A 20,868-nucleotide genomic window follows, 5' to 3' on the forward strand; every position below is an offset into this window, starting at 1 on the left:
TCGGGGCCTTGTACATGCTAAGTACTCTATCATTTGACTCCAGTTCTTTATTTTTTTTTTTTTAGTTTTTAAAGTTTTTCAGTTAGTGTCTCATGCTTTTGACAAGAGTTGACTCAAGTCCATTGCTGTGGTACTACATGCATACTGTCTGTCATGCCTGGCGTATTTGTTGAGCCAGGTTTTCTTTAACATTTCATCTACTCTAGTCTTGATCTGCAATTCTCTTCATCTCTTCCTCCTGAGTAACTGGGGTTACAAATGTGAGCCACTGTACAGGTTAGCATTTAACATTTAAGCACAAAGAAATGAAGTAACAATCTATCTCGCCTGAGCAAAGATGATACTTTACGATAGGAAGGCAGATGAACAATAATAAATGTTCATTTTTCCTATTATTAGATACTTCAGAGAGATAGCTATAGAAAATGTAAAGAAGTGCTCTTTATTCAAAATCTTTAAAACAAGCTCAATGTAACTGAGGAGGCTGGGGTGTGTCACTCATAGTTAGGGGTCATCCCTGAGTACCTGTGAACGCATTGTGGATGAGCAGCAGAGGAATGAGTAACAAGCATGCTCTCTTCAAAGGACTTTAAGACCCTTTTATGCTTGAAGGAAGCTCATCATTTGCTTTTAGCATGAAAGTTTGGCAATTTAGAGATATTTGGTTTTTGTACATAAAGCTGATCAAGAAGTTTAACTGAGTAGTCCTTGAGGACAGAGGATTGCAAAGGAGAATTAGAACACTTGGTTGCAGCCAGAATTTCTATAGCCAATCAGATTGGATTCTTCGGGGTAATCGATGGAAAAATATGGTAATATATTCAAGTACAAAATTGATTTAGTTTTTATAAAAATTATACAACAAGGATCAAAGCAGTAAAGACCTGGAGCAGCACTGCCAGACCCAAAGCAGATAAGAGCTTTCCCTGAGGAGATTTATTGTATGTCATGCAATGAGGCAATACTCCTACATTAAATTTTGGTTCACTGTAGAAAGGCTCAATTCAGCCAGAATGACTCCAGCAGAATTACACAGTAGCATATTGTGCCAAGCTACTTTTGTGATTCTGTTTTCTGTCTTTTCCAGTTGGCAGTAAAGAGTCTGACTATGTAGCACAGGGGTTGGTAAATACTATTTTTTAACTGTAAAATGCAGACAATAAATATTTTAGGCTTTTTCATTCAGATGATCTCATTTCTGTGGTATATCAGGTAAATAAAAGTAGATAATTCATATAAAATTATGAAAGGGGCTGTTGTAAGCAGACTTTGTTTATGGACCAGGACACTTGGATATTATATCATTCTTACATGTCATAAAATGTTCTCTTTTGAATAGCTCCTCCCTATTTAAAAATGTAAAAATCTATGTTAATTTATGGATGGGATTTGAGCCATGCCAATGTGATACAGCTCTATACCTTATCAACATTTCTTGTAGATAAATAGAATGGTTCTTCTTCGCATTTTAAAGTACAGCTATTGTTTGATACATGCCCTTAAAAGCTAATAGGTGTATTCCAAGATGAGAGTCATTAAAAGAAGAAAAATCCTACTATCTAGCAAAAATCACAACTGCCTTTAGCAGAGATATTTCTGTCTTAGATTGAGGCAGTCTTAACCAGATATAAAATATAATTGATGATGTAATTCCCTTGTTCAATAATAATGTAATAATTGACTTTCAGAGAAAAATGGGAAGGATGGAGCACTTAGCTTCGCATAATTTACAATTTAATGGCGAGTTCTAAACACAAAACTCTTAAAATTGTCAGAAAGCTCTAGAATTTATTCTCCTTATTGTATAAGGGGAGAGAATTTAAAATGGCTAATATGAATTACACAAGGAAAAACAGAATCTGAGACTCCAGTCCACGAGGAGTCCGCTCTTTGGGCATATACTATTCACGTTTGTACACAGGGTATACAGGAAACAATATAGATTAGTGTCCTTGTATGATACATAAGCAGATAGGAGTTATCTTATTGGCTTGCCTTTCTCTAAAAGACTTTTTATCTATCTGTGGTTTGTAAAAGCAATCTACTTCAACAGAGAAGAAAATTCATGTAAAAATTCTACTAGTAATATAAGCCCTAAAGATTTTTAGGATTATAGGTTCACTTGTTTATATTTATATGGGCAGAGATAAATAGTGAGGAATTAGTAGCTTCATAGTTCTCTAGAGAGTTTGTTTAAAAGAATCCTCCTGTGCATGTGTGTGTTCGCATCTCACAGTTCTGATAACTCTTGCATGGAAATCTAACCGATTGAAAAATGAAATCATTGCAAAATATGATAAATTTAGTCTAGTTATGCCTCTGCAACTTTAAATATATATATATGTAGTACACATACACACACACACACACACACACACACGAATCTCCAACGAATGACAAAAATAAATTTATTTATTTATAGGTAAATAAATTCCCTAATTGCTCTGTCCTTCAGCTAAGCTTTTTTTCCGATAAAACAATTGCATGCAAATCTGTAATAAGAGCATGAATGACTAAAGAAAAAAATGGAAATCAAATTTCTTGGTACTGATTTGATAAGAGTAAATAAACATGGAGAATAGTTATAATAGCTTGTGAATGGCTTGTAGGATGGGAAGAAATCAACTGTGTTGCTTTTTTCACAGTAAAGGGAAAATTGGTGAAAAAGAATGTATTTTCCATGTGGTGACAGTTAAATATTTCCAGCTTAGTTATTTCTGTTACATTCCCAACATGAGTTTTTCTCAGTTTGCTTTACATTTGTGCATGCTTTTTCTTTTTGAAAGTTTCTTCACAATTACCTTCATGAACATAGACCTTATAGAATACAGATTTCATGCTGAATTGTTGTAAATGAATCATTATAATACAAGTAACTTTACCTTCTTAAGAAGGAATTTTATTTATGTTAACATGCCTACATGAATATAAAAATAGGCTGCTACGTTTGTAGAAGCCAGAATCAAATGGGAGGACAATTTAGACCAAATTTTTACTCTAAATTCCTCATCTTTATATTTCCAAGGACTATGGTTCTTAACACAGCTGTACTGAACTTAGTTGATAACTATTTAGTAGTCTTTTACTTTTGTTTCAAACCTGCACTATGCATTTTTTAAACTTTTTTTTAATGTAGCTTACCCTCCTTTTTGGTTTCCATTCTGTTTTCAAAATATTACTTATTCTTTTAGTCTCATCTCTTCCGTCCTTCTAGAAAATGTATTTTATATTTTTACATGTTTACACCTATAAACCTAGCTTCTAGGAGGTGAAGATCTGAGAATCTGAGTTCAAACCGAGCCTATGCAGGAAAGGCTCTGAGACTTTTACCTCCAATATATTACAAAAACAAAAAACAAAAAACACAACATAATTAAAGCCGTGACTCAAGTGGTAGATCACTAGCTTTGAGCACAATGACTCTAGGACAGCACCCAAGTCCTCAATTCAATCCCCCAGGACCTGCACAAAAAGCAAACAATAAAATTCATGGCTATGATTATTTTTAAGAAAGCTGTCATTTGTTTTTCAGCTTCATGTATCTAAGGAATGAACAAGTATTGTTTTCAATATTATTAATATATTGTACAGAAAACAAGATGAATATCCAAACTATAAAAACTATTAATTTTATTATTTCTATACTGGAGGAAATGTTCTCCACATTTCCAGAATGTTTGCTTGAAATTGTTAGCTCTGCCAATCAAAAATAACAGTAATGAAAAGTATGGACAATTTCATTAAGCTCCAGCCTACAGGTGTCATAAAAATGCATGTGCTTTTTCACAGTTTATACTATGTAACTTTTGAACCTCACAGGTCTGCCATGCCATCTTCAGTACTGGGATATATTATTCCTAAATTGGCAATAAAGGAAAAACTCTAAGCTCAAATTAATTCTCTATATTTGCATAGTTCGCCACTGATCTGATCTTGGTTCTAGGTCATAAAGTTTGAGTACCTGTGATCTATCTATATACTGTGGCCCAAATGAGAGCGTTACTTTGATTTGTGCTACAAGATAAAAGCACCAAATTTAGTACCTGAAAAAGTTAAGAAATCTTTTTTTTTCAGTTGGCAATAATTATTTCCCTTCTAATATGTATTCTGGAGAATTTCCTTAAGAATCTATCAATTCTTGCCCATTTATAGAATCCCAGAACTCCTAACTATGGCTTTGTTCCTTTGAAAGTAGTAAACAAATATATTATTTAAAAAGCCAGCCTGGGAAACAGTTCCCAAATAGTTCATAGGGTTGCACAACCTTTAGCCAAATAATAGGGCTTGTTCCTGACATACTTATGGTATAATTGATCTCTTAATTATGCAAAGTTGCTTTTATTAGTTTGATATATACATTTATAGGCCAACTTTGTGACTGCAAGGATTAAGATAGTTTATCCACCTCAATCTGGGCACACACAAAATGTTCATTAATAGTTCTTTACAAATACATGATGACACAGCCCCATACTGATAAGATCATATTTCTTCATATTTTGGCTAGACAAAAAGAGTAATGAGGTATAATAATTGGATAGATGACATTTTGCACAAGATGGAGGTTTATTCTTGTTTCTGCATTCCTTTTTTCAATTAATTGAGTTACCCCTATGCCAAGCCCTTTACAAGGCATCTTTGCTTACCTTCTCTCCATAATCAGCAAATGAATCACCTTAGTAAACTTTTTTAAATATATGGATGCCTGAGCCATAACCAGTCTCAGAAAGGATCAGAAGTAGTAACTGTTTTTAATTTAAATTTGTTTAAATTTTATTTTATTGTCAGGATGATGTATAGATGGTTTATACTTATATTTGTAAGGTAATGAGTATATTACTTCTTGAACTTTGTTACCCTTTCACATGTTTTTTTCCCACTCTGAGAAGTAATTTTTTTATTTTTTATTTTAAATTTTTGTGGGTCATGGGGCTTGAACTCAGCCTGGGCACTGTCCCTGAGCTCTTCAGCTCAAGGCTACAGCCCTACCCCTGAGCCAGGCCCCACTTGCCATTTTCTAGAGGTAATGGAGATAAGAGTCTTAGGTTCTTTTGTGCCCAGGCTGGCTTTGAACCTTGATCCTCAGATCTCAGCCTCTTGAACAGCTAGGATTACAGGTGTAAGCCACTGTGCCAGGCTAAGAAGTGCATTTTTTTGGGCCAGTCTTAGGCTTGAGCTCAGGGCCAGAACACTGTCCTTGGACTTTCTCAAGTCTAGAGCTCTACCACTTGAGCCTCAGCACCACTTCCAGCTTTTTTCTATATATATGGTACTGAGGAATTGAACCCAGCTCTTAGTGCATGCAAGGCAAGCACTTTACCACTAGGCCAAATTCCCAACCCGAGAAGTACAGTTTTAAAGAACAGTTTCCTCCAGTGATTCTGGTTAACTACTGCTGCCTTATCCCACTTCTTTTTCATCTGGTTCTTGACATCTCTTTTATAAAAGAGGATAAAGGGAAGGAACGAAAATTGTTTCTCAGGCATTGGTTTCTGTCTATGCTATGATCATGAAGGTGTGATGAGTGTGTTTCTATATTCATTTGATGTGGATATATGGAGTCCTAAGCTTTCATCTTCTTTTCTCTGGTTCCTCTCTGCAGTCTCCTTTCAGCCTGCTTCAGGAATGAGCTTGTGGAGCCCCGGAGAGAAACTCCGAAACAATCTGACATCTTCTTTAGACATTCCAACCCCCCAAACCAATCAGTGTACCCATAGAACTTCATGTCTGTGTTTTTAGTATGTGAGTTCATTGTGTTTCCATGTGTGTGTGCGTGTGTGTGTGTGTGTGTGTGTGTGTGTGTGTGTGTATGTGTGTTTATAACCTGCTCTCATAAACAGAACTTGAAGACATTTTGGCTCAGAGACCCAACTGCTCAAAGGCACACAGCCACTAGTGAGAAAGAATGTTTTGAAGGGACTCAAAACTTTACAAGAAAGGATGCTTTCTGCAGATTTTTGTATCCTTAGACCCAGCATTGGTTGGACAGGAACCACTGTGTCTGTTTGTGAGCTTTTTTGTTGTTTTCTAGGAGGGGGGAATCAGGTGGGGAAAGGGTTACAGTGTTTATCAGAATCCTTTTCTGTTGCATTCTGTTGTGTTTCGAAAACTTATAATGAAGCTTTTGAGCAGGTCTCAAACTTAAGATGTGTTTTTATGAAGATGAGAAAAAACAAGGTTAATATCTATGCATAAGTAAATTATAGTTGATTAGAGTTAGACTCTTCAGATGCTGGTCATGCAGTAATGCTGCAAATAGTGAAAACTAAGATGTCAAGTGTACTGCTGGGCAGAGGTGATTATCATAACTAGCTAATATGGGGGCATTCTTTTTTTTCTTTTCAAAAACTTGCATTATTAGAATCCTCTCTTCATATGTAGGTAGAAAGTTAATGCTATCAAATCCTGTCTCTGCTATCAAATTTTAATGTCTGATATAATAGAGCTTTTTGGATATGAAACTTCAGAGCTCTATGCCTAGAACTGTCATGTAGATCTCAAGGCAGGTAAACTAATGTTGTGATGTAAACAGAAAAATAAAACCAACCCACTAATCATACCTTAAATAACAATTTAACATTGCTCAAGACCCCAAAGTTCAAAGTCCTCTCACCAAATCTATGATTTATTTGTTTAATTGGCCATCTGTTTTACCTAACATAAAACCAGCCAGATTATGATACCGTTCAGTATATTTATCCTGGAGAAGTAGGTTGCAATGAAGTGTCTTCTAAACAGACACATGGTATTATCATTTCCCCTGGACTGGAAGTTGCAAGTAGAAAAGTAAATAACTTTTATAGACTCTGTTTTTTTATTATAAAACACTTTATGATAATAATCTAAAGGCTTCAAAAATCCTGCCCCCTCCCACTCCCTCCCACACCAGATCACCAGTGCTTCATTCTATGTCACCAGGACAATCATTTCTTGTTATTAAGGCTGTTGTTTTATGGATGTGTGATTTTAATTTTCAATAAACTTTTGCATCTTGATTTATCTTGAAGATTTGTTTCTGTCTCTCTCACTTTTATTTCCCCTTAAATACAAGAATACACTCATACAAGTGCTTGAAGTATTGTGTTGACTTAAGAAAAAGAGCAATAGAACAATCAGGTTGGTTTTGTTGACATTTCTTCTGTTATTAGTAGTTGGCTTTTGTTGAAGAGACTTTGTATCAAGGTCATTCATCAATATGAAAATTGAATTACACTCTCTAAACTAACTTAAAATACAATTTAGTCCTTTGATAGCTTGTTTAATCCCAAACACCAAAGGGGTGATGATGTCACCAAACAACTCCCAAATTGTATCTTAAATTGTGAAATCTACTAAAACAAATTTAAATTAAATTCATATTTATTAAATACTTCAGCAGAAATTGCTTGACCAGAAATCTCTACTGGGGATATGAAGGGAATTATTTCCATGTGTGCGTGTGTATATATATATATATATATATATGTGTGTATACATATATATGTATGTATATGTATCTATACATGTGAATTCTTCACACATACAGAATTCTTGGCAAATGAAAAGGATAATTGTGCCTTATCAGAACACATACCATACCATACATATGTTATCATAAATATTAGAGTAGAAACCAAGAAATTTGGATTCTAAACGTGGATAATCAGAATAATATGAACTTAATTTATACCTGGAAAGCCTTCACATTGGCTATGAATTTATTCAACTAACATACTGCATTCATAGAGCTTCTCAGATCCCTCATTTCATTTGATGGGAACTGATGGGAACAAACTACCCTGATCTCCTCCCCTGTAGTTGGAAATTTTACATCATAGAAGACATGTTCAGAATTTCTGAACACATGTGGCTCTTTGAGTAGCACATCACTACAGATCACTAGATGGTGTCCAGCACATAGAGGCTCTTTCAGAGTAAGTATAATGCTTATAATGAAGTCTAAGTGATTGACACTAAAGGGGAACATATATTATGCAAAGTCACTTAATTTGTGTCAGATTGACAGATGATCTATATATTTTGATTGGTTCTGAGATCCATACTCTTTTTACATTCATGTATAGTTTCAAGCTTACCTTCCTCAAATTAAGTGAATTATGATAAAAAATAATAACTGAACTAGATTAAACAATAAAAAATGGCCTCAAGAGAAAGGAAGTTGTCATAGGATGAAAAAGGGTTTGTTTGTTTTATTTCCTTAAGTACAATTAAGGGTCCTGACAAAACTAGAAGTAAACTTTATGTTTCCCTGTATTTATTAATGATTCAAACTACTCTTTCCATAAATGTTTGACCTATGTTCAATGGATTTTGGAGAAATGGAGAGGCAGGTGAAGATCGCTAGATCTCTATGAACAGAACCAATTTGCAACTAGAATACCAGTTACAAGGCATCATGGGTATTTTATAATGGGCAATGATTTAAAGAAACAGCCCCTATCAAGGTACATCTTTGATGCCTTGCCCTCTGTTTCCCTCTGGTACTGCATTAAGGATTTCATTAGGTAATCAAAGCCTGCTGTCTCTCTCCCAGGAGTGGATTCCAAAATACTTAGCAGGAGTTAAAGGAATAGAGTTTAATGCTATTCCTTGCTTGCTTCTTGCTAAGTTTGTCTCCAGTTATTCTCTCACCAATTCACTCATTTCTTCTATAAGCTTTTGCCCATCATCACTTTATTTCAGAGTAGCTAGCACTAGTAGCTAAGCTAATACTTAGCTTAGGCTAAGTGTTAGAAGACTGAGTTCTATTGTGTACCCATCCATATTGTAGTACCTGGCTTCAGGCACTGTGTTTTACTTACAAGCTCATATTAACTCATCATCCTCCTAATCATGGTAATAATTTCTGCACTTCCTTGACTTGCAGTATCATTGTATGTGCCATGCTAAAATCACAGTCACCCAGAACATAAGTGAAAAAGCTAGATAATATAAAATGCTTGACAATTGGAAAGATTTATTATATGCACTCTTATTTGTGTACATTTAGATGTATGAATGGGAATATTTGGGCAAGGTGAAAGAACAATCAATATCCATCTCCATTAAAGTTAGTGATTATAAAATCAGTGGGTTTATTAGGTTGTTCCCTTTCCATAGCCATGCTGATTTTTGCAAATAAGCATTGTTTATATCAGTTCTGAGGCTTCACGGTGGTTTAGGATAGAATATCCATGATTCCACTAATTATGGAGAAAGCAGAATGATTTCTTCAAAGATAAAAAACTATAGCACCCAAGCACCTAGGGTCATTTACAAAAATTGTTTCCAACATTATGCTAGATTCATTTATACCTTCAAAATTATCATGCATACACTGAATATATACACGTGTCTATATACATATGTGTGTATATATACATATATATATATATTTCAGCCCTGGCAATCAATAGGGTGACAGATTTTGTAGCCAGATTGCCCTCATTGCATATACATATACATATGTATGTATACATGCATATATATATATTTCAAAGAAAAATTTGTTTGTTCTTTAATGAAAGTATGGCTACAGCAACAAGGAAGCAATTCAGGATAAAATGATACGTTCTGTTTGCCAACTTTTAATTTTTAGAATCTTTTGTATTGTTTCCTTTTTATATATCACATGTTTAGAGGTCAACTCATTCAATAGGTTCTTCAGAACTCCATGATTAGGCTCAACTGCAACAAGTATGTAGAATTTGGGTCAGTGAAAAGATCTAGGGGAGAGAGTTGTACAATGGGGTTTCAATTTCACAAAGCAGTTTTATCACTACAATGTAACTGGATGACATCCATTTGGGGCTTGAACTCAGGGCTTAGGCACTATCCTTGGGCTCTTTCTCTCAAAGCTAGATCTCTATCTCTTTGAGTCACAGCACTACTTCTGGCTTTCTGGTGGTTAAGTGGAGATATGATTCTCACAGACTTTCCTTCCTTGGGGTGGCTTTGAACCAAGATCCTCAGTTCTCCTGAATAGCTAGAATTACAGGCATGAGCTGCTGGTGTCTGGCACTTTGAGGAATCTTAAAGGTGAGCTTTCCCACTATAGTTTAGCAATGTGCTGAGGATACAGTCTTTAGTCTCTGATCACAAGAACTACTCACTATCTTTGCTGTAGTCTATACAAAAGCACTTCCATCTTCTCTTGTTTCAGTTTTTATCCATGTACGAGACAATGCCTTATTATCCCACTTGCTACCAGTTCCACATAAGCGTCACAGAAACCAGGACCATTTCTTTTTGCTTTTCTAGGCTCTAACATTGAACATATACATTAAGGGTAATTGTAGTTCATATAGTTCCCTACTGTGGAAAACATGGGAAGTGGGTTGCACAGGCTCCAATAGCTCCCCAATGTACAGTACAAGAGGGTTTCAACTCTATTGGACCTTCATTCTAGTCTATCTCACCAGTTAGGGATGTATGAATTCATTAGGGGATACTTTCAGAAATGTGATAACTTCATAGGGAATATGAATCCAAGTAATTAGCCTAATTGAAGATTCTCTACTGAAGGGAAAGAGTGTTTTGTCTTCTTTTTCTGTTTATCACAGGAGACTTGTAGAAAGTTAACCCAACAGCGATGCAGCCTCCAGGGTGACCTGCATAGAAAGGCTTCTCCTCTCTCAGGAACATCTCAGTCTGAAATGTGTGCTCTCATGTTGAGGGCCTGTGTAGGAGGGCAAGAGGAGCTGTCAAGTGTCCATCGGATGGGCTTTGGAGTTACTTCCTGCTCATCCTGAGTGATGCAGGAATCTACAAATGCATTGCCTGAGCTGCATTTCTTTTCTGTGTCTTACTCATATTGAATCCTTCCACTGTATTAACTCAAGAGGAAGAAGATGGAGGAAAGAATGGAGGGAAATGGAGGATGTCATTTTCCTATCACAAAGGAGATTCGTGAGAAAGACATCCCAGATGGCACAGTTGTAAAAAACTAATATGGCTCATTGACAGCATTGCAATCTCTGATTATTCAGGACATATTCTCAGATAGAAACATAAATACCATCTTAAGTTCTCAATCCTGAAGGATGTTTTTGCATGAGCACAACTTGAAGGTTATGTTTTCACTCAAGACCTGTTGAGAATGCTCATTCCCCATTCATTCTTTTGCCCTGTGCTTATCTTTGTACCTGTGTTTCTCTTCTCAGGACCTCAATGCAGTCTCAGTCTACATATGGTAACAGCTCCCCACCTCTGAACAAAATGAACAGCATGAACAAGCTGCCTTCCGTGAGCCAGCTGATTAACCCTCAGCAGCGCAACGCTCTCACTCCCACCACCATGCCCGATGGTATGGGAGCCAATAGTAAGTATCTCTCCCTTCCACTGCAGCTAGCATAGTGGCTAGCAGAGGGATTTCGTACACCTGAGATGTATGTTTCACTATGAAAGGGATTGGTAGATATGGTGGAGGCTTATATGAATAGGGATAAAGAACAATCTCCTGAAACCTGGATCTAGACTTCTGCCACCTCCTGTCACATTTGAGATGTAAAAGAAATGTTTATTTTATAACAAAAAAGGTGTCTGTTCCTTGAGTAGAGTAAGGAGTACTTCATGTCCTGCAAATGTGATGGATACCCACCATGTAACACCGTTGAGATAGTAAAAAAAAAAAAAAGAAAAGAAAAAAAAAATACATCCATTATACAGGATAGATTTTAAAAGTAAATAAACAGGGCCCAGGAGTTTGGATTAGTGGTAGAGTGCTTGCCTAGCATGCACAAAAACCCAGATTCGATTCCTCGGTACCACATACACAGAAAAAAAGCCAGAAATGGTGCTGAGGCTCAAGTCGTAGAGTTCTAGCCTGGAGAAAGTCCAAGGACAGGGCTCAGGCCCTGAGCTCAAGCCCAGGACTGGCCAAAATAAAAAAAGTAAATAAACAGATTTCCAATCTGAACTCTTATCACGAATTTAGCTGTGTAATTATGGATAAGTTGTGCCTCTGCTCCCCTGTTCAATTTTCTATCCATAAAATCACCACATTGTATCTTGAAGATGTAATTAGGTTGAGTCTTAATTTTAGTCATCTGCTCCATCCCATGCGCAATCAGTAGGGCCTTGACCTATAGCAGGGCCTTCCTTTCATTTATGCATACCAAATTCCTCATATGAACTAAATGTGAATATGAAAGGCCCTCTAAACTTGCATTTGATGTTGCCTGGAAAAACTAGGCATGCTAAGAGAAATTAAGGGAAGCCGTGATTTTGAGTCTCTGTGGTATGATGGCCTATGTTTTCATTACAGTGAGATACAGATGTACGGGGTATCATGGTCACTGCTTTCTCATTCCTGTTCATGTGTCCTAATATACAAAGCTTGACCTCAGGCAGATCAGCCTCTTTGGAAGCATAGAAACCATTTGTCTTCATTCGTGCGACTTTTACTGCAACTAAGACCACCCATCTCTTTTCTTGAGATGACAAGAAATGATGAGGATTATATTTCACACTTGCACAAAATTGAATTTACCTTTGTCTTGCTTAAGGATCACTTATAGACTCTTATTTTCTGGGGAAAGTCAAATACCTGATAACAAACCATGATGAAGACTGCTTTATTCTGTCTTAATTAGTATTAGAGACTTTGCCCTTGAGTACATTCTTATTTACTAAAGTAGAAATTAATCACATTCATCTTTGTCATGAATGTATTATCTTTATGATGTTTGACTTCAAGGTAAAATTTGTTTCTATAAATAGGATTAAGCTTTTCTTCTCTATCCATAAATGTTTTTATTTTGCTTATTAGTCATAAGATAAGCCTACCTGGGCCCAAATACAGATTCTAAAGCAGTTCTTTCTTACTCTCAAGTTTGTCATTTGTTAACTTTTTATTGAACATTACTGAGTCAAATAGGATGTGAGGTTCTATAAACACTTGATATGGATAAGATCTAATCTTCATACTTCAAGGATTGTCTAGAAGGGAAACAGAAATGCTAATATTAGAAAAAATGAGTAACGCTACAGAGAAGTAGAAGTAGAGAAAGAATAGGACAAGGTCATCAGGGAAGAAAGTCATATAATATAATTTGTGAACAATCAGTTCTTTATATTCTCTGTATGGTGTTCAAAGGGGTTATAATAAGATAAGACAGAAAAGCAAGGCTGGTGGTCTAGGCCTTTGGTAACACAGACCTTTAGAGTGCTGGTACATGAATGATAACAGCAGTAATCTTCTCTGTTCCCCTGCTTCTGTCCAGTTCCCATGATGGGCACCCACATGCCAATGGCTGGAGACATGAATGGCCTCAGCCCCACCCAGACCCTCCCTCCCACGCTGTCCATGCCTTCCACCTCCCACTGCACCCCCCCACCTCCGTACCCCACAGATTGCAGCATTGTCAGGTGAGTCCACAGCATGTGCTCCTGGGGCATCATCTCCTAAGCATTTCTGGGTGGTGGAGGGTAGATCACATCCAAACTGAGAAGAAAGCAAGCAGCCTTAAGGTTGAAACTGAGCCACTCTTCTCCTGGATCTGTGGAGTAGTCAGCAAACATTAATCAAGGAGAACACTGACACTTAACGGGAAAAAGTGAAAAGGTGCATTCATATGAATACAGGTTGCATACCTGTTTTCATCTTCACTCACTCCTTCAGTTTTGTTTTGTTTTTTTTTTCCACCTTGTTAGTTATGGCCCTCAAATTGGTGCTCAGGGCTGGGTTTTCTGAAAGGGCAGTACACTTGCTATCTTGCTCCTATTTCCTATTCTTTAGGGTTCATAGCTTTCAGCAACCACAGACCATTATTTTGGAGTTGGATGTCCATCAAATTTAAATGTTAGCACGAAAACCAACGAAGAGACTTTCAAGAAGCTGGTAGCCTCTAATTCATTGCATGTAGGAAAACTCCTGGGAAAGGAGAGTTTGGATAGGCAAAGGTTTTGAATGTATGGGTTCCCAGATTTCCTAATTACTAGTTCAAGTTCTTCTTTTTTTAAACCTCTGCTTCATGTGCAGAATGGCTCTCTCCTTTAGCTACATTATATGTGGTAGGTGGAAGTATTAGTCACACATAGGGTACTGTGCCTTGCTAATCTCACAGGGGAGTTAGCCTTGTGATGTTAATGAGGTTATCAGTCTCAGGCTAATATCATAAAAGGGAAGATGCATAACCTGAGGAGAATATATAAAGTATTAATGACTGACTTTCTAAAGTGGTGACTGACATTGTGGCTTGATCTTGATCTCAGTGCCTGGGCGGCTGTCCCTGAGCCTTTTTGCTCAAGGCTAATGCTCTACCACTTGAGCTCCAGCTCCACTTTCCTGCCGTTTTCCACCCTTTTTTGATAATTAATTGAAGACAAAAGTCTTATGGACTTTGCTATCTGGGCTTGCTTCAAAGCATGATCCTCAGTTCTCAGCCTTCTTATTAGCTAGGATTATTACAGGTCTGAGCCACTGGAGCCTGGTATGACCCATATTTTTAACCATACTATCTACTCCCGGAAACTACATACCAAAAGAAAAACATGGAGTGAGTAAAGTGAAATAAAGCACCAGGAACTTGACCTCTCCAGACAGCTGTCTCCAGACAGTTCAGAACATAAAACTATAGCATACCTCAGCTCATCATTGGAAAGCAATGGTCTTCAGAACATTCTTCAGTGAATTTTCTTTATTTGTGGTTATTGTTGGTCCTGGGGCTTGAACTCTGGGCCTGGGCGCTGCCCCTGAGCTCTTCAGCTCAAGGCTACCATCCTATCCCTTGAGCCACAGCACCACTTCCTGATTTTATTTTCTGTAGACCTAAAGTTCAAGTTATCTAATAATCTCTAAATCTCAAAGCCAAGGGCCTACATATATTTTATCTGTACTTTGTCTCTTATTCAGAGCATCCAAGGGCAAAATGTTGGGTTTTCTTTAATCTTGCCAATGCAGTCGGGGTGAACTTTCTTTTTCTGTTTCCTCCTTCATTTCCCCTCCTCCCTCTGCAGTTTCTTAGCAAGGTTGGGCTGTTCATCATGTCTGGATTATTTCACGACCCAAGGGCTGACCACCATCTATCAGATTGAGCATTACTCCATGGATGTAAGTAACTGTTAGACTCTTATGACTTTTATTTCACTCCCCCTGCCCCATGACATATACCTAATGGTTTGATCCCCACTAGTTTTATAATTTGCTTTTGTCCTGTACCCAATCTTCACTGCTGAAGGAACCCTTGGAAAGGGATCCTATATGTGGTTGAACCTCAGCCCATCAGCTTTTCTGATCAACCAATAATTTATTATCCATAGTATATGGTGGTGGTGTTCTCACAAATGTAGAGGGCTAACGGAATGATAATTTGCCATCATGGGTTGATGTCAGACCCAGGAATACAGCCCTGGGGGTACATCTACTCTAGAATTAACTCAGCTTTAAAAAAAATTAAATTAGGACTTTATGAGGGATTTAGCTGTCTCTCCCAAGCTACATGCCCATTTACTTACTTTCTGTGCTTTTACAATGTGACCCAGCCATTCCTGTCCACTGAAAAGCATCTTTGGCCTTGGATTTAAACCCTGGCCAAGTAATAAAAGTTTAGATTTTTCATTTTGCCTCTCAGAGCCTCTCACTTAATCACACTAAGCTTAATCAAAGCTTCCTTTATGGCTTTGTTACTCTTTGATTTGTCTTTTGATCCAGTCTGGATTGAAGGGAACTTTCTGTTGCTTCCTACCCCATTTCTTGAACATTGCTGAAATGGGAGCTTGTATCATTCTGTTTTTAGCACTCTAAGTTTTCTCCTGTCTGCTCCTCATATCACTGTCTTTGGGGCTCACTATTCTCTCTTCTGGCTTCTGGAGGACACTGTGGACTGCTGGGACAAGATGGCCTCTGTTTCTGCTGCTGTTTCTGTACTCAGGACCTTTTTACTTCCCCCCTTGAGCACCGATACTAGGGGTCGCTGTGTAGGAGGACAATATCATGTCACTGGTGATGGCATGAATACCCACCCTTCACCATCCGGAGGCCACCGCTGCTGATCCCAGATAGGATACATTCTAAATGAAAGCTCTAATGTTTAAAGAATATGTTGACAAGATTAGGCTCATTTTAAGACTAGTTCCATTCTCCAAGAACAGCAAATGTGTCCTATATTCCAGGTCTTTTTGTAGTGTAGTGCTACTTCATGGGTCAGACAATCTGGCCATTGTCTTTTCTTCTTCTTTTTTTTCTTAGCAGTGATATTATGTTGTGTATTTGTCCCCACTAGGGACTGTGTCTGAATTTCCTGTAACTGTTAGATCTACAAATGCCCTCTGTAAGACTATCTCGACGGATACTAGTGGAGTCTAGCTTGCAAAGGGCTCTGGAGTTTCTGAGTGCCAAAGAATATGAAGAATATACTCTCTTATCTATTCATTGGCTACTTTTTGTCTTGCAATATTTTCTTCTGTTACAATAGGAAGTGGGAATGCCTATAATGATCTGAAAATTGATTCCATAAAAATCTGTGATTCTATATGGTAGCACTCAGAGTTGGGATATGTTGGATAGCTGTACATTTTTTTCATCCCTATGTCAGCTTCTTCCTTCTCATTTCTGGAAAAAGAAAAAGAAATCACATTATTTGCTTATCTCACAGTATCTGTGTAAGATATCTGACATCCCTTCTGGAAAGTAGAATGCAATCAAGTTGGGATCATCAATTATTTTTCCTCTATAAAATGCAAAACTGAGTTAATAATATAATGATAGAAATGGTGAAAATTTATATAGTAGCATATTGCAAATTTTAGATAGTACTTTCATAGTCACATTCAACTATAAGTGCATGACACAGATAAGCCTAAGAAAGCAATCATATTCACTTTTACCAATGAAGAAACTGAGATCAGAACTGCTAAAATTCTAGAGTGGAAAAAGTTTGTCCAAGATCTGTACTCTAAGCACAGTGTTCTTTGTACCCATCAGCATGCTGTGCCACAAAAGATGTGAGCTGTTACTAATACTTTCTACATATAATTAAGATTGTGTTCTGCTGGACCAGGAATTTGGCCTAGTGGTAGAGTGCTTGCCTAGGCAAGCACCAGGTTTGATTCCTCGGTACCACATACATAGAAAAAAAACTGGAAGTTGTGCTGTGGCTCATGCAGTAGAGCTCTAGCCTTGAGAAAGCCCAAGGATAATACTCAAGCTCTGAGTTCAAGGCCCAGAAGTGGCAAAAAAAAAAAAAAGATTGTGTAATTAACATTGACTCTATTTGTAATACTTCCACCTCTGACCATGTAGCATGCACACAGTTGCTTTCTGTTTTTTATTGTTGTTGATTTGATTTGATTTTGTTGGTCATGGGGCTTGAACTCTAAGCCTGGGTGAGCTCTATTTTGCTCAAGGCTTATTCCCTACCACTTTGAGCCACAGAATCACTTCTGGATTTTGAGTGATTAATTGGACATAAGAGTCCCATGGGGTCTTTTCTGCCTGGGCTGCCTCCAAAACATGATTTGCAGATCTCAGCCTCCCGAGTAGCTAGGGTTACAGGCGTGAGCCACTGGCATCCGGCTTTTGCTTTGCATTTTGATAACCTCTTTATCCAAACATCAAGAGACCGCTGGGCCAGTGTATCTCTGTTCTGAGTCTACAATTTATTCATCTAGATTTTAGACTTATCAATCTCTCTTACCCTTAGCTTTTCTATCAATAAAACAGATATTTTAATCAATATATGACAGATATACTAATAGATATAGCAATGTATCTATGACTAGTCTGAAGACTAAATTAGCACATAAATTTAAAAAATGGTTAGCTCAGTGCTTGGAACATAAGCATTGCTCAGTCCCTACAGAATCTTTCTAGAGGCTAAAGCTAGTACATTGAAGAACTAGTCTATATTTATATGGAGAGTATTTCCCCTCTTCCCTGTTCTATTTTACCAATGAAGAAATTAGAGACAATGAATTGATTTTCATAAGCAGAGATGGTATCTGAAGATTGTGCCTTTCTTTCTAGTTACATATAACATTGAAAAACATTAAAAAATTGGATTTTATTTTCTAAGCTAGAGATCAATATCATTGGATTAATTAAAAGAGAACTCCCAGGAATGAAATAATGGTATGGGATAAGAGTGATTTTGCTTCTTTGTTCTAATTCTCCCTGATTCCCTTCTCTCTTTCCACAGGATTTGGCAAGTTTAAAGATCCCTGAGCAATTCCGACATGCCATCTGGAAAGGAATCCTGGACCACCGACAACTTCATGATTTCTCCTCACCTCCTCATCTTCTGCGGACCCCGAGTGGGGCTTCTACTGTCAGTGTGGGCTCCAGTGAGACCCGTGGAGAGCGTGTGATCGATGCTGTGCGCTTTACTCTCCGCCAGACCATCTCCTTCCCACCCCGGGATGAGTGGAATGACTTCAACTTTGACATGGATGCCCGCCGTAACAAGCAACAACGCATCAAAGAAGAAGGGGAGTGAACAGCCTGCTGTCAACTCTTCCATTCTCTTCCTGCCACCCACCCTCATCAAGGCACTCCTGCTTGGTCTTCAAAGCATTTTCCCTAGATCTTCCCCTCCCCCTCCCCCGCTTCTCAGTCTGATTTCTTAAGGGAAGGAGGAGTAAGAGGCTACCTCTTACCTAAAATCTGAGCTGGCAGCTGAGTTTGATTCGGGCTTTAAGCCTCGAAAACTATTGCTTGCAAACTGAGTTGTCAAAACTAGGTAGAAGTAAGTAAGCAAAAAAGGCAGTGGGTGTTTCCTTATGCTGCAGCCATTTCTCATTGACTTTTATAAAGAATTTTCACTTTGATAGTCTAAGACTATATGTATATATGTATAAATAAATAAATGTATAAATATACAGTTTATATTTTGGTGTGGGAACACTGAACATTGTTTAAAATGTAATTTAAGTCATGGAAATTGATTTGCACTTACTTTTTTTTTTTTAATTTACTTGTTTTCAATTTCTTGTCTGCAGCCCCTTTCTCAGGGGCACCATGACTAGTGACCCATAGGTCCAACCTGATATTCCAAATCTTTGATAGATCCAGTTCAACTTTCCATTGATGAGTGTGTGGTCCCATCTGTATATATGTACATGGTTCTTTCTGGTGATATGATTTTATATCACTTGCATCTTTTCAAGTTAGTTCACTATTTGGTTGTAAGAAACACCAAAGGAAAGGACTTCTTTTGCCTTTGTTTGAGAATGAGGAATGGGGTCATGCATAAAATTCCTGAAATGAGTTCCAGACATCTGGTACAATGTAGCTGGGTATATCAGGAGTTTTCTCAACGTTCAACGCCAAACATATTAATACTTATTGTCGGCACGTTTGCTACTAGCATGGAAGCCTTAAAACTAGCTTGATCAAATTGTATCGAGTTGTGGTTCCAATTTACTTGGCACAGATGAATGAAATCCGACTAGCTCATACAATAAAATTGTAGCACATGCTAAGAAAAACATCAGGAATCCTCAGAAGTGTTGAGTATCTCACAAACATATATCTCTTCCATCTATTAGGTTCAATTCCTGAATACTCTTTTGAAAGCTGGAGAATTTGGAGCACATTTTTTCTTCAAAAGACCATGGAGAGGCTTCTTTACTTTCCCTCTCTTCAAGGTTGAAAACTGGGGTGGTGATCTGGAAAATAGAAACACATGAGCACAGATTTCATGTGACTTCAGTGGCTCCCGTCTCTTATTTTCTCATTTTATCAGTAAGTGTTTCCATTGTTTTTGGAGGTAATTGTGATGCCATTTCCTGTCCACTTCCTTTGGGACCATTCATAGACTTCCCTCCCAGGTTAGCTATCTTTTGAAAGCTGTTGCTTAAACTACATGGACAACTTTGTGAAAATATAACTCACAACATTCCTCCTTGATGGTTTGGAAAAATACTTTGTAAAACCTATTTTGCTTCAAAATAGAACAAGTATTTTGTATATATTTCATGAACTGTAAAATCTTCTTGTGCATTTGGGCAAAGGGCTGTCATTGCACATAAACTTTCACTTTTATTTTACAGTGCAAAAGGGCTACTGTAGCTCTCAATGTAATGTGTGAATTTCATCTGGAAAGTGTATATATACAGAAGGTGTGGAATTGTGTGTTTTTTGTATGTTATTTTTCCTTCTTGGGGTAGAGGGTTTTGCAGAACCACATTTGAAATCCCTTTTCTTTAAATGATTTTATATTTCATGGAAACACCATTGAGTAAGAACACAATTTCAAGTAAGGCAGAATATCATTATTGTAAAATGGGAGGAAGGATAATTTTGTATTATTAATATTTTTTTAATTTTGTATGCAAAAGAGAGTGAGTCCTGAATTTCAACGTTTTTGTTGTGCTTAAATAATGATAAGTGCTGTTAATTTCTGAAAAAAAAAACATGCAGCTTTAGAGATTGATCAGGGGAAGAACAAACACTGTGAGTAGGCCATGTTAGGAAGGCTGATCACTTCCTGTAGGTCCTGAGTGCTTGAATAAACCTGGGGCTTATGAGCTATTTCGACACTACTCAGGAGACATTTAGGACTCAGAAATTCCTGTACTGTATCTCTTGAGTTTGGTGGTAGCCATAGCTAGGCAGTTACTGGCTTCACTCATATCTAGTGTTGTTATAGTCCTGGAGTGTAGGAATAGCTGGAAGTGAAAAATTGGGCAGGTATTCAGGTCTGGCCTCCTCTGAGCTGTGTGGCTTTAGCTCAATGAAGCCTTCTGCTTTTGTTTAGATGTGGAATAGGAAGCAGAGTTAAGTTCATTAAATCTATTCACATTATACTTTCTTGATATTCTCCTAAAATACAGTATGTGGGATGCTGAATGTTAGAGATATGGGTTTTTTATTATTTTTTATAATTGTACAAAATTAAGCAAATGTCAAAAGTTTTATATGCTTTATTAATGTTTTCAAAAGGCATTCTT

The 20,868-nt window shown here is 37.3% G+C and overlaps 1 protein-coding gene and 2 long non-coding RNA genes across 6 annotated transcripts in view; 1 reads left to right on the plus strand and 2 right to left on the minus strand.

The window, feature by feature from the left end:
- Tp63 (tumor protein p63) overlaps positions 1-18,464 on the plus strand; it is a 197,291-nt gene extending 178,827 nt beyond the window's left edge. For 2 of the 4 annotated variants that reach the window (XM_090343805.1, XM_090343814.1), the window contains exons 11-14: positions 11,142-11,299; positions 13,203-13,347; positions 14,938-15,031; positions 18,117-18,464. In XM_090343805.1, the coding sequence (XP_090199931.1) occupies positions 11,142-11,299; positions 13,203-13,347; positions 14,938-15,031; positions 18,117-18,413 (694 nt within the window). In that variant the 3' untranslated portion in view covers positions 18,414-18,464. Of the gene's footprint in view, positions 1-5,602; positions 5,718-11,141; positions 11,300-13,202; positions 13,348-14,937; positions 15,032-18,116 lie in introns of those variants that run through there. The other 2 variants (XM_090343823.1, XM_090343832.1) reach the window with 1 other exon arrangement.
- On the minus strand, positions 12,859-19,232 carry LOC150069099 (uncharacterized). The gene is made up of 3 exons (XR_016537418.1): positions 18,873-19,232; positions 13,325-16,531; positions 12,859-12,918 (listed from the first exon to the last, which is right to left on the minus strand). It is a non-coding gene; the product is annotated as an uncharacterized LOC150069099 (long non-coding RNA).
- Positions 19,233-19,326: 94 nt separating this feature from the next.
- LOC150069100 (uncharacterized) overlaps positions 19,327-20,868 on the minus strand; it is a 43,021-nt gene continuing 41,479 nt past the window's right edge. Inside the window, exon 3 of the long non-coding RNA XR_016535256.1 lies at positions 19,327-19,584. This is a non-coding gene — a long non-coding RNA (uncharacterized LOC150069100). The remainder of the gene's footprint in view (positions 19,585-20,868) is intronic.

The sequence above is a fragment of the Megascapheus bottae genome, chromosome 1 (genome assembly GCF_031878675.1).
Source record: "Megascapheus bottae isolate mThoBot1 chromosome 1, mThoBot2.hap1, whole genome shotgun sequence".
In the NCBI taxonomy this organism is placed as follows: domain Eukaryota; kingdom Metazoa; phylum Chordata; class Mammalia; order Rodentia; family Geomyidae; genus Megascapheus; species Megascapheus bottae.